The 13,984-nt window shown below is 47.2% G+C and overlaps 1 protein-coding gene across 2 annotated transcripts in view; it reads left to right on the top strand.

Annotated features, from left to right (window-relative positions):
• Zfat (zinc finger and AT-hook domain containing) overlaps positions 1 to 10,612 on the top strand; it is a 196,369-nt gene extending 185,757 nt beyond the window's left edge. For both annotated transcript variants that reach the window (XM_052161180.1, XM_052161181.1), the window contains exon 16: positions 9,783 to 10,612. In XM_052161180.1, coding sequence (XP_052017140.1) covers positions 9,783 to 10,022 — 240 coding nt within the window. In that variant the 3' untranslated portion in view covers positions 10,023 to 10,612. The remainder of the gene's footprint in view (positions 1 to 9,782) is intronic.
• Positions 10,613 to 13,984: the final 3,372 nt, after the last annotated feature.

Below are 13,984 nucleotides of genomic sequence, written 5' to 3'. Positions count from 1 at the left end.
TTATGCAGATCCCAAATGGGAGGTAAAGAATGTCTGGTTTGAACTTCAGACTGTCTGTCTCTTTATAGCTCGTGACCTTGGAAAAGTGCTTCTCAATGAACTTCAGTTTCATTCTCTGTAATATTTTAAAATAATAGAATCTCCCCAGTGGGGCCATTGAATAGATTATGTAAATGACGCAGTTGGCTCTGGGCTTGGTGTATGTTAAGACTGCAGTATCTTAGCTCGTGGCACTACAGACACAGCATAACTTCTTAACTCCTTACTATATGTGCAGAATTCAATTATGAATGTTTCTCTTTTGATGATTCTGTTCAGCAGGCAGCAAGCATTTATCTAGGCTCCATATTGGGAGTCTCAGCAAGTTAAAATGACACTTTTTTTTTCCTTTTTATCTTTTGTAATGCTAGGTATTGAACTCAGAACTTTCCCCAGGCTAGGCAAGTACACTATCATGGAGTTACCTCTCTAGGCCCACCTGTTTCTTAGGAGAGTTTGTTGTGTGGCCCATCGTAGAAGAAAAACGACGACATTAACCTAAATTAACACATGCATGTGGGTCCTGGACAACCTCATGTTGAGTCAGTTTGAGTTATTTTCACAAAGGCAGTCCTCCCTGGGAGAGGCCATTATGGGATGAATGTCTGTATCTCGGAGTGCGTTTGTTACAATAGAACTCCAAATGCAGTAGAAGCATTAGAAAGTAGGGCTTTGGGAAGGGAGGAGGTCATAGAGATGAAACACTCATGAACGGGACCAATACCATTGAATTAGGCTTCACACTCCTTCCACCATGAGAGTACAGGAAGTCAGGATATGCTGTGGTCAACATGGTCCTTTCTAGACCCCAGCCATGCTGGGACCATGGTTCCAACTTCTGTTCTTTTTGAGTGGGAAAAATACAAAAATAAACCCTGCTGTTCATAAGCCACTTGGTCTAAGGTGCTCTGTTATAGCAGCCCAAGCTAAGAGAGCGGGGCTGATTTGATGTGACCGATGCTGAGGGATATGGACCAAAGTGAAATGGAGTAGGTAGGTGATCATGAGAAAGAAGGCACAGATCTGAGAGCGAGGGCTCTCTTCTCTGTAAGAAATAGCCAAGATAGGTGAGCCTGTGCGGTTTGTGAATGGGAGCCAAAATAAATTCTCTTTTTGTTTGTTTGTTTCTAAGTTGCTCTTCATCATGGTATTTCATCACAATAACATAAAAGTAACCAGTATACCTGCTGAGAGAGAAGCATCCTTAGGATGTCCAACAAAAGGCAGGGACAGTCCTGGCCAAGGTCTCGTTCCAGCCCCTACCCACCAGACTGAGAAAACAGTGGGCACTGGGATCTGGGAGTGCAGTGCTCTGAGTGACTGGGGATCTTTTCTCTTGAGGAATCGTAGAGCCGTATGGAATGATTCTCTCACCTGAAGGCTTGCTGTTAGAGGCAAAGCCTTACTGGGCTATATGCCTGAAATCTTTAACCTGGAGAGGCCCTGTGGGAAGATCCTGGCAGTGATATGCACTTGCATATATTAAGCATAAAATATAGGAAAATAACATCTTTGTTAAGATTGTCTACATATGGAAAGATGCTCAGATAGCAAAATGCAACATCTCTCACTGTGACTGTTTCACATCCCTCATCTGTTTCAGTGGGCCTTTAAAATGCCTCTCTGGTGCCCCCTTACTAGCACATGTCGATATTTATTGAGTACCCACTGTAACATAGGTAGCATGTATATATCCTGTGGAGAGACATGTGCCACTTGTGCAGGCTTGGTTCATGTGTTAGAAGGCCATCTTTTGGGGACCAGGTGTGAGCTCTTCCTCCTGAAGGAATGTCACCTCGCAGTACCTGTGGGTACCATTCGTCACTTACTCCTTCTGCGATACCGCGCTGCTCTCCGCATTGCTTATAGTTTACACGACATGGGTCTACTTCCCCTGTTCCTGCAGGCAAGTGAGGGCAGAATAAATGGGATGTAGACTCCTAAGCCATAAGAACTGTGAGATGTCCAGTTAATGAGACCTCTGTGCATTGTGCAGCAAGTTGATTTGTCCAATATGGAAACTTTTTGTCCTTTTCCTGTGATTTAGAGGCCAGGCAGAAGCCTGCCCAACCATTTTTCTCTTCCTTTTACCAAATTCTTTCTCAAAGATAGTTGATCCCTCCCATTCATATTAGGTCAGGGAGTGCAAGTGGGCAAACTTGAGTAAGCACATGGCATTCTGCATCAGAGCCTGCCCTTTACTTCAAACACATGGTACCATCGTGGTTCTATGCTCACCATGAGGCCCAGCATCTCAGAGCCTGGAGATTGCTATAGAACCTGGGAACAGATATTAGCAAGCTGTTAGGAAATCTTGACTTTGAACTTCATCTGTGGTGTGTGTTCCTAGGAAAGTATCAGCTATTTGCATACTACTGAGAGAAAAATAGTGAGCAGAGGATGTTACGTGCCATCTCCCCTGTGAAACATGGTTGCCGGTTACTGGCAGAGTCACCGCTTTCCTCCATCCTTGCATTCTGTCCCTTTAAAAGGACTTTCAATCTTCAGGAATAGCTTCTTCCTGTCTGTGAATATTTTTGGTATTTGTACAAGTTTCTTGCAGATAGCAGCACCCTATTTTCGTCATCTACATAAATATACATATTTCTAAAGTTAGAAATTTATGATGTTTTCCCACAAAGCACATTCATTTATCCATTCTCTTTCCTCAATAAATTTGGGATTGCATTTATAATGTCTCGGTTTCCAGTGCATAGGGCTCTACTCCTAAGCTAGGTTATGACAGGAAGTGTGCCTACTGTGTCTCCCATGAGACAGATCTGCCTCTCTTCTGGGATGCAGGGGAAGCAGTGGTGTGTTGATCACCCAAGCAGTGGGGAAACTCTAACTGCTGAGAGGAGTAGGCTCCTTTCCAGAACCAAAATGTGCACGGGATATGCCATGTAACTGTAGGCTGCTTTCTCATTTGTTTCTGTCTGAGAAGCAGCTCTGACCATCCTGGGAGCCAGGGTGTTTTAGATGAAGCCATTCATTACATCCTTTCCTTCTATCGTCAAGAGTGTATGTGGGAACAACTGAGCACAAGGACACAGGTCAGGATTGAGTGAAGTGACAATAAGATAGTGGCTCTGAGGACATCATCCCTAGGCTAGTGAGTAAGTCACAGGTTTGGCTGCTAGGAGGGCAGATGGCTGACAGCTCATAGTTACCAGCCCATGAACCCAGAGGTTTCATTGAATGGTAGATACTATGTCACATTGATTTTACTCCCCAAGATACCCATACACACAAGACCAAAAGAAACAAAAATAGTCTAGTGTTATAAGTATACTAAGGCAAAGTAAATAAACTCGTTTATCATAAAACAGTGGGAATACTCAGCCACAACCACACACAGATTCAGAGGTTGGCAGGAAGATAGTTCCTCTGAACCTGTGTATGTGTGGCTGTTTCTACTTGCAAAATAGTGCTAACTTGACTCGGTTTAAAATGGGCAGCTGACTGTCTTATCATTAACCCGTTTAAGAGGGGTAGAGAATGAAGTTAGAGCCAGAGAGGTGACATCAGGAGCAAGATACTCTCTTCCCCACCTGTTGAATCTCAAAGTGGAAGAAGGCTTCAAGCCAGAGGCCAGCCAGGTGGCCTTGAGGATCTAAGGACGTGTTGGTGTGTGGGTGCCAGCTCACTGAGACCAACTCCATACTTCTGAGTCCTAGCACAGAAGGGGAGTGGAACCCTTTTAAGTTTCTCTCTTGCCAATGGAGCAGAGTCCACCATGGTCATACCAGCTATCAGCAAGGCTGAGAGAAAATCAGGTCTGGGAGCATTGCACACACATGAGCAGTACACTAATGAGAAGGAGAACAACTGTATTAGGAAGTGAATAGTATAGGGTCTACTCTCTTAGTTTGGAAGTGGCAAGTTGACATCTCAGCGTTAGGTCAATCAATGCTGTGACCCACTGGGTGAAAACCTGGTCTTACTGTACAAAGGTATATGAGTTCAAGGAGCCTGTGAGACTTCTTAGAGGAGCGAACACAAACTAGAGCTCCCAAGATCAAGATAGGATCTTCTTCTCAGAAAGGGTGAGTGAGGCAGGAAGAACAGGACAGGTGGAAGCTCAGGGACAAGAGTGTGTGTGTGTGTGTGTGTGTGTGTGTGTGTGTCTGTATATGTGTATGTGTGTGTGTGTGTGTGTGTGTGTGTGTGTGTGTGTGTGTAGGGCCCAGAGTTCATTGTGGTGGCAGAGCAGGGGAGAGTGCCAGGATAGAAAGGTCCTTGCCAGTTCTAGCGAGGCCTCAGGCTTTATGATGCAGTTGAAGGAAGCTATAACTGAGAAGGATCATGGCACAGGATACTGTGTGCTTTAAATGATGGATCACCTGTAACTAGCTGAGGACATCATTAACTCGGGAGAGCCAATACTGTCCACAAGGCCTGAGGGGAACCACTGAAGGAAGTCAGAACAGGAACTGATGCAGAGGCCATGCCGGAGGGCTGCTTATTGACTTGATCCTCAGTGATTGCTCAGACTGCTTTCTTAAAGAACCCAGGACCACCAGCCCAGGAGTGGCCCCACCCACAATGGGTTGGGCCTTTTGCAGTCAATCATTAATAAATAAATGACCTACACTTTTCTCTACTTATAGCCCAATCTTCTAGAGGCATTTTCTTAAGGTTCCCTCCTCTCAGAAGACTGTAGTCTTTGTCTAGTTGACATAAAACTAACTAGCACAGACACACACATATACACAATTCCCTACATATAGACATGTATATGTATGCAAACCTATCTTCCTTCCCATTTTTCTCACAGATATTCTCTCTCTCTCCCTCCCCCTCTCTCTATCCTTCCTTTCCCCCTCTCTCTTTCTCTCTTTTGTGCGCATGTTCTCTCTCTCTCTCTCTCTCTCTCACACACACACACACACACACACACACACATACACACACGAGAGTTTGGCTCCTGGATTCTTTCTGCCTTCCATGCTGGGTCTTATTTAATACCCTGCTCAAGAAGATGGTTCATTGTGTTCTGAGCATTGTCTTGAGCAAGCTTTGTCCTCCTGCTGATACTCTGAGTCCTGTGACCTCTCCTAGTCACAGGGTTCTCAGCGGGTCTTGAGAACTAGTCATAAGCAACAGGAGTGCCAAAGCTAAGAGAACAAGAAGTGGCTTCGTCCATTTGCTGGGCTGTGGCCCTAGGTACTTCCTTATCATGGACACTAATGACATCTAGAGAGAGCTGTTCTCCAAGGCACGGCTTAATAAAAAGGAGCCTGACTCAAGTTATTTGTGATGTGAAGGATGGCTGAGTTGTGCGATCTCCTGGCATGGCAGCAGCGGTGGCAGAGATGATGGTGGTTTTGACTTTCTGTCTCTTGAAAGGCATACATAAGAATCCCTATCCTGATAAGACCCTTCAACTAGGATCCTTGAATTGAATCCACTTGTCTCCTTGCAGGTCTGCAGTGGCCCTGAGGCTTGGCAGCATGTACCAGAAGGGCACTGCTGGTTGTATTTATTCAGAGATATAAACTAAGTATATGCTAAGACAGTGCCTTCCCACTCTGTCCTTCTGGTTTCTTTTCATTGTCGGCCCGCTGAAGTATTTGTCATCTTCCTTTAGCCATTTACTTATGTGCCAGGCTGGGTCCAACTTTCCCTGTATGAAGCCTGGCAGTTCCGATGTCCCATTGGGACTGTGCTCACACTTAATTTAGTAGACAGTGATGATGAGGATGGTGCTAAGGAGCTATTTGAGGGCTCTGGGTGAAGGTGTGCTACAGATGTGTCCTGTTTGTGCTGGTCCTTGGTGGCTCTCAAGAGTGTTCCTATCAATGCCAGCTAGTGAGAATGTTTTTTTCCTTTCCTCATTGCTGCTGCTGGGATTCAGCCATGAGTTACAGCTTTTTCTTCCATTAATTATCTTTGTTTGCCATATGTCTGTGTTCTTGACTGTGTCTCTGGGTTGTTTTGGTGACCCAGAAGGTAGTAGATGGTATAGTAGTCTCAAACAGAAGAACAGGTGCTCAGGTTGAGACTCTGAAGGTGTGGAAGGCTGTGAGCCGAAGGCCAATAGCTGCCAAGAGGAAGAAGTTCTCTCTGCAGGCCTCCAAGGGGCCACCTCTCTTCTCTGGTCTTTCTGTAGGACAAGACACCTACCTCCTCTTACGTTTTTCCTGGCCAATGCTGGGTGCTGAGAATACATTGTCAATTGTGCCCAAGTCTTGGGGACTGTGCTGTTGGTCCTAATTTCTATTGTACGATCTTGAGGTATGACTGTGGGCATCTCTTTTTCTGAGACATGAAACACCTTTGGCAGAAGAACCTTTCAGTGTATTCTTATTAAAGAGATAATAAAATGAAATCCAGCCCAAGAAACTGATAAGAAAGTAGGGAAGAGACTGTGTGGTGGTCCAACCACTCACTGCCCTTTTGGCTCAGTTCTGGGTTGGAAGAGGCTCATGTCCACCAGGAGCACAGGACCCTGGGAATGGCCTTATCCTCTGCTGGACCATCCTTGGCTGTGCTAAGTAGGGCCTTGAAGGCAGCTTCCCACCCTCCCTGAAACCCCACACTCTCCGAGGCTTGGGTGCTAAGATCCTTCAGATGCTGTGGGGAATGACTGCTGGGTAAACACTGATGCTTAAGCTGCATCTGCACAGCACGCATTGTTGTTCTCACAGGATGCTATAGGTCTGCTTAGAGAACGTGGAGGTGGATTGTAACACAAAGTCCATTCAGGGTCATAAAGGCCTGGGGAGTGACACAAGGCTGCGTCTTCCTGTAGGGTCTGTGAGCAGGAGGGATAGCTGACACTTTCTTGAAAGCTGGGAAGCAGGGGTTTTAAGCTTGTCGATGGATTTTACATAGAAAGTAGAGAGGGAGCTGAAGAAGGGCGAGAAGGAAGGACAGGTGGGAAATGGAAGTAGTGGAGTGATTGGAAGGAAGCTCCTGGATGACATGACATCCTGCAAAATATCCATCCACGCTGCAGAGCAGACCGTGAGATGAGGGTGAAGAGGCAGGGCCCCCACAGGAAGCTGCGCTCCGGCAGCAATAGATCTGCCAAGGATAGGTCACTAGCAGGGTTTAATCCTGATTCTAGAACATCTGAGGTGGGCAGAAGTACTGAACATTGGACCTGATGTGGTGAATAATTTATGAAGTCCCATGGATTAAGGTTTTCTATTAAGCTATCTGTGCTGCTAATAATTTAGCTGAAAGACATGCTAGATACAGCATTGGGGGAAATGGAGTATCTGTCTCAGGGGGTAATGACACTGTGAAAGCCATATTATTTCTGCTGCGGAGAACAATTTTAAGCCAGTGCTAATAGATTAAACTGCTAGAGTGATCATTTTGAACAAAGAATGGTTAGAGCTGTACAAGCCAACCTTTGTCTGCCTCAGATGGCTAAAGAGCAATAACTCTACCCTATCAATCTGTGACATGCGATGCTGTTAGTCACTGCCACTGTCGCCAGCTGCAGAAGAAAGAGCTCCCGATTTCGCTCGTGCACACTCAGGTCCAGCTTTTGCTCCTTGTAAGCTGCTCGACCATAGTTGAGTCACTGGACCCTAGGGGCTTCATGGTGCCATTTGTGAAGAGGGAACAGATATTATGTATGAGGAAGTGGAGTGAGGCTTGAGGGACTGTTCAGTAGACTGTAGCACGAACCAGCTGTTGGCTTGTGTGGGAACAGGGTGGGCAGTGCATGCTTCCACGGATGGCAGAAAAGCAGAGTGAGCAGGTGCCGCTTAGAATGCTTGAGGAGCACATATCTCTACGGCTCGTAAGCCCCCCTGTAAAGCAGCCTCTTGCCTCTGGCTCGTCCTCGCCTTGGAGCTCCTAAGTGTGGAAGAGGTGCACCCTCAGGCAGTGGGTGGACCCGGGAAGCCCCAAGGTAGCTTGACCTGTGTTAACCTAACACATGCTTATGCTAGGGCTTCAGTGAAATGCAGTTTCCATTGTCTGTCACCTTTTCTGATGATCAGTTGTGATGCTCCATGCATAAGAATCTATAGATGGATGTAGTACAGGTTTTGCTGACAAGACCAACCTGGGGCTAGAAACTGAAGATCAGAAACAAATGGAGAAAGGGGTCTCTTCAGTGGACTTCAGTACCTAGAAAAGGTAGCAGACAAAATAGACAGAAATGTTTAGCAGGATGGTAAGAGAGCAAGTGTAGATGACCTGGGCTTCTCAGAAACACCTGCCTTGCTTTATGAAATAAAGGCTCAGTCTGCGTGTGACCTACTAAGGCGCTTAGATCTGAAGAGCTCATTGCGAGCATCGCTTTAAACCTCATCTGCCCTTCTCTGCAGCCTTCACCCTGCCATGATGCATACAGCCCTGTGTATCACGTGAGCTCACTGGGTCTCTCCCCCTCTCCTCACCACATGATACCACTGTACTTACCTGAAGCGCACTGTATTTTTTGCACATATTTCCTGAGGACTTCAATATTTATCACCTACCTCCCCTCCTTCCTCCATATAGTTTACTAACAGTCGGGGAAGGAGACTTACAACATCCCAATCTCCTGTTAGGTACTGCCTTTCGAATGGAAACACATCAGTATTTACCTCCACAGCCTTGCTTCTGGTGCCTGTTCCCAGATAAATGAAATGGAAATGAATAGTAAAAGAAAGGAAATAAATGTCTTAGTTTATAAATAAAGAAGTGGCTAGATACCTTAGCAGTTTTCTCTCAGAATAGCTTTGCAGCTTCTGAATTCTCTCTGTTGTAATCTTCTTTTAGCATCTAACACCAAGATGCTCAGATTCTATCCACAGCTGTCTCCCCCTCCAGCCTCCTTCCCCCCAATCTCTATATGAGCTGACCCTTCCCTACTTAGTCCTTCTAAGGCTGGTCCTTCCATCGTGGGTAGGCCAAGGGTTGTAGAGCATCTTGCTCAGGCTTCTGGGAAGTGCTAGAGCTGACATTCATACATGCTTAGTGCATCCCAGAGAATGTCACCCTTGTCACTCAGGCCCTGAAAGGATAGCTACCCCGCATCCTCTCTGGACCGTGGCCTGCCCACCAGCCCCTTGCCCATTTTTCAGCCCACCCCTTAGCTTTGCAATCTAGGTTCTCAGTTCTTCCTAAATTTGTCTCCTATTCCTCTTCCCTGGTTAAAGATGGTTATTATTACAAATTGCCAACAGCCCAGAGCTGATTGATAGTCAGGGACATGGCACCTAACATTAGGAGGAATTTGGCCTCACCTGGACGCTGCAGTTTCTGAGCAATCAAGAAAGTCCTGGCTATTGAAATCAGCTGGTTTTCTCCACTGTCAGCATTCCCTGGCCGCCCCTGCCCAGCACTGTGGCAGCATGGCTCTCTTGGCAGGCCTCCAAAGAATTACCAGGCATCCGCAATGATGGACAGTCCCTAGGACTGTAGCATTTCAAGTGCAACTCCCAGAGTAGCAAAAACAAGGAAACCAGGAAGAACCTAGTCACCTTTTCAGTGTCAAATGGATCAGCTATATATCGTTAGGAGCCTCCTACGCTATGCTGCATGCTTGTATATTTCATAACCCCATGGTGCCTTCTAACCCTCGTGCATTGTGACTCCACACCTTGTAGGTTCCATTTGCAACATGGGAAAGACCTGGCTTTGTGACTCTATGTCATGGAGTCTCATTCTCCTCTTCCAAGAAAAGGGGCGAGACAATGCAACATCGATGAGAGGATTGTGTGCAGCTCCCAGTGCCACATTTATGATGTTGACATTATTGCTGCACCTGTGTCATCTTTCTCTTTCCCTCCTAGGTCACCGATGAGGAGCCCAGTTCCAACCACACAGTCATGATTCAAGAGACTCTGCAGCAGGCCTCTGTGGAGCTGGCTGAGCAGCACCATCTGGTGGTGTCCTCTGATGACGTGGAGGGCATAGAGACCGTGACGGTGTATACACAGGGTGGGGAGGCCTCAGAGTTCATCGTATACGTGCAAGAGGCTGTCCAGCCCATGGAGGAGCAGGTTGGGGAGCAGCCAGCCCCAGAACTCTAGAATCCCTGCCTCCCTCCTGTGGCAGCCGGCCTTTGAGGACCTGGAGACCACCTAGCCCACCAGGCCCATCCCTGCTCTTCTTGTCTGCCGGCCCAAGTAGAGTTCTCTCTAGTGTCCTCTGTGTGGTCAAAGCCAGCACATCACCAGCAATACAGAACCCCAGTCCTCAGTACAAATCACATCCTATCCCAGGACCCTCTGTTTCCAGAAGACCTTTCCATCACCTCTCCTGCCCAACCCCTTCCTCACTTCAAGATCCAGAGAGTCCTCTCCCTCCTCTCCCCGTCAGCATCTTCTTTGATTACAACCCTAGCCCTGTGTGTCCACACCCCCTGGTGCTCATCTTCTGCTGGGCCCACTGTGCTGTCTGTGAGAGGGAGACAGACATCACATAGCAAGTGGCCTTATGTCTTTTGAGTTAACCACTGGGTAGGGTGGGCAGGGCCATCTAAGCGTTCTCCACTGAGCCCCGCCGTCCTTAGTACAGGGACACTGGGAACAAATGGTCCCAGCTTGGAATTCTTTTTGCTTTTAAAATAAATGCATTTTCTCTCTTCACCTACCATTTGGGGAGGTGGGTGAAATAAAAGCATCTGTGCCTGTTCCTTGTCCTTCTCAGGGACAATTTATACTTCCTCCACCAAAGTCCCCTTCTCCACGTGGAGCTGTTTTCAAGGGTGCAAAGACCGACACACAGACAACGGCCCTTCTTGTTAGCGTCCCAGTTGCCCCTCACCTTACCCTGCACGGCCTTCCAGCACTTGTGGGAGAACACTTCAGCAGAAAGCCAAGCAAAGTCTTGGCACAGAAGAGACTGGAGAGTATGCTGGCCTCAGAAATAAAGAGTCCTCTGCCTGCATGAGTTAGTTTGCACCAGTGGCCTTGGAAGGGCCATGGGCTTCGCTATGGAGATTATGTCTGGGGTATGCTAGACGGTGCACAAGCACAATGTCTGCTTTGCCCCAGAGTGAGGCTGGCTGCAAAGGGAAGATGAGAAGCATTATCCATAAACCAACTCCACAAGGGGTGGGGTGGTGAAGAGGCTGGGATTATATTTATTCTATAACCCTTGGTTGGTGGTATGATTTAATAGGACTAAGGTGACAGGGTCAGCCAGGATTCTGGAGATCCCTGTTTCAATAAGTGTCTGTAGATACAGCCAGTGGCCAAAGCGCAGGCAGAGAACCGTCTTCAAGCATCTCTGTCTTCATCCACTTAGTTTTCTCAGCAAGTTGCTAGTGTCCCGCTCCCCAAGTTCAGTTACATTTGAATGGTTGCCAAGTTCTCTGATTATGGAGGTGTCTGAACCTTGAGAGGCTTTGACCAAGGCAAGACACCTTAGCTCTCACGGGAGGCATCCTTGCTCTTTGTATTCCTAGGGATGGAAGGTAACTCATTTCCTACAGCTCTTCCCTGGGAAGGGATTGATGAGAGAGAGGCGCGCGTGTGTGTGCGCGTGTGCATGTGTGTGTGTGTGTGTGTGTGTGTAATGCTCTGTGGCATTTAGTGCTGTAGGAGGTGCTCCCTACTCTGCTGTTCCCTACTCAGACTGCTCTGCTCTGCTCTGCCCAGGAAGAAGCCCTGAGGGCTTGCTGTTCCTCACCATCCATATCCTTGTGGACTTCCAGAACAGAGCAGAGAGGTTGATGACTCATGGCTTCCTTCCTAGACTGACTTTCTAAGATTTCAAGCAATAATAAAATATGACTTATTCCTGCTTCTCCCTTGGGACCTCCCCACAACCATGGACGTGTTAGATGGATATTTTTTTAAAGCCCAACTAGTATTTTATGTCAGATAAAGGCACATTGGACTCTGCCTTCAGGCATTCTTTTCCATTAGGTGTTTACTTGGCCAGATCCTGATGTGTTCTGGCATTCTGTCTGCCTGTGGCCCTGGAAGGTCAGAGCACAGTTGTTTCCATGGTGCATGGCCAAGATCAATGCCAGTGACACAGCTGTGCCCCAGTGAATGGGTGCCAGCTGTTGGATTTTAGTGATAGGAAATACTGTCATCAAGAACTTCACTTATTTAGAATCCCGATCTGCTTCATAGATCTGAAAAGGCCCAGTTCTCCTTTTCCCCAGGCATGTGGCTTTGGTGAACAAGAGCCAGTGGAAGGAGAGAGGCTCAGTGCCAGTCTGAATCCAGACAAGCAAATCAGCCAAGAGTGTCTGTGTACCTGGGGCTGGGCTGCAGGCACGGTGTAATGTTGGGCAGGCCTGGCTGCCCCTAGCTCTCTGACATCATCTGCACTGTCTGTCCCTCTGCATGCCAGGACTTGCTCTCTAGGCTCACACAAGCAGCTGCTCGAGCCAGACAGAAATGGCAGAATTTCCCTTTTCAGCAGGCATCTGACTTTGGTTGAACAAGGCCTTTCACTCTCTCATTGGTGCCTGGGGTGATGAACTAGCATGTGTCCTGACACACAGCTTCTGTTGCATACCAGCCTACGAGATCCTCGCTGTCCTAAGGTCAGTCCTCACAGTGACACTGGGAAGAGTGGGTATGCTTATGTGGTGTGCAGACAAAGTGGTCCAGAAAACAAATGAGAGGATGAGAAGCAGTCTCCAGGGACGAGCTCCCAAATTGGTAACTGGTCAGCCCCAAATCATAAACATACCAGCACCATTGTTTGTCCTGAGCAGCTTATGTTTGCATATTTTGGAATAAGCGCCCACGCGCGCGCACACACACACACATGCATGCACGCACACACCAATCAAGTACACATTGCCATGACCAACAACAGCCAGCACAATTAAAAAACGGGGGCAGGGAGGAAGAATTTGTAAAAGAGCAAGCAGGGTCTACCTGGGAAATGTTGAAGAGAAGAAAGGAAGGGGGGAAATTATGTAATTAGATTCTAATTTCAAGAAACTATTTAATAAAAAAGAGCAGGGGAGACCCATTGATCGACGCCCCATGAACTCAGCAAGTGCTGAGCAGAGGGTGACTTGGGCCCCTCGGGGTAGTGCCTAGCTGTGGATATGATCTTCCACCTGGCTGGTGACTGAGCTACGTTGATATGTTTCATGCTTTTGAGGTGACAGTGACTCGGTTTTTTAACCTGTATCTACAAGACTAATTTAGCAAATTAATTTTTCTTGTACTAGCTATTTAAAATTCATTAGCTTCTGTCACTGATGACAGAATCACTGGCTCTTCCTTACAAGGTGGGAGCAAAAAGACCACGTGGTGCTGAGCCCTCTCCCTGCTATGGCCCCTTGAAAGTTTTCCAGTGAATTGTCTCTGCTGTCCCTGAAAGCACCCTGGGGCTACATCAATCTCTTCCCAGTGGTAATAATTTCAGGTCCTAGAGGGATGTCTTTGAGAATCAATTCAGTAGGCTAATATTTTGCTGGAGAAGAAAAAGGGGGGGATTGCTGAGGGGGCTTAACTCACCACAGACCACAGAATTTTCCAGGTAAATTATTTTGAAGTCAACCCAGCCCCTTTCTTAGCTGTGACAGGGACATGTTTGGGTTTGATTTAAAAAGCTCTAATCAATCACTGTCCCCTCTCCTGCCATAATTTAAGGCTTCGGTGGCTTGTGGTAGATAACAGTTGTTATACTTCCTGCAGGCTAAGAAGGCAGCATGGTGTGTCAACTACCACAAAGCAGACAAAAAGAAAGAGCAAGGTCTAGGGGACAGGGGAGGCTATGTCAGACCAGAGTCCCCTGGGGGAACCTGGTAGAGAGTAGTGTTTGTCACCCAGATCTTTGTCAATGATGTTTGCATCTACACCTCTGTCTCAAGTGTTCTCAGTCAGATCTGTAAGTCACAGGTACTCAGACAGGGTGGACCACTTGGCAAGGGTGGCCCCCTGGTGATGAACCAATGCAGCCCATTCCTTGCTTTCCCTTTTTCTCCCCAACCACAACAGACAGTTTTCCTTTGCTCAGTGTTTAATGGGCTTGCTGCCACACCACAGGCGTGGAGCCATGGGACAGTTGATCA

The sequence above is a fragment of the Apodemus sylvaticus genome, chromosome 17 (genome assembly GCF_947179515.1).
Source record: "Apodemus sylvaticus chromosome 17, mApoSyl1.1, whole genome shotgun sequence".
NCBI lineage: Eukaryota > Metazoa > Chordata > Mammalia > Rodentia > Muridae > Apodemus > Apodemus sylvaticus.
This window is presented reverse-complemented; position numbering and strand designations above follow the sequence as displayed.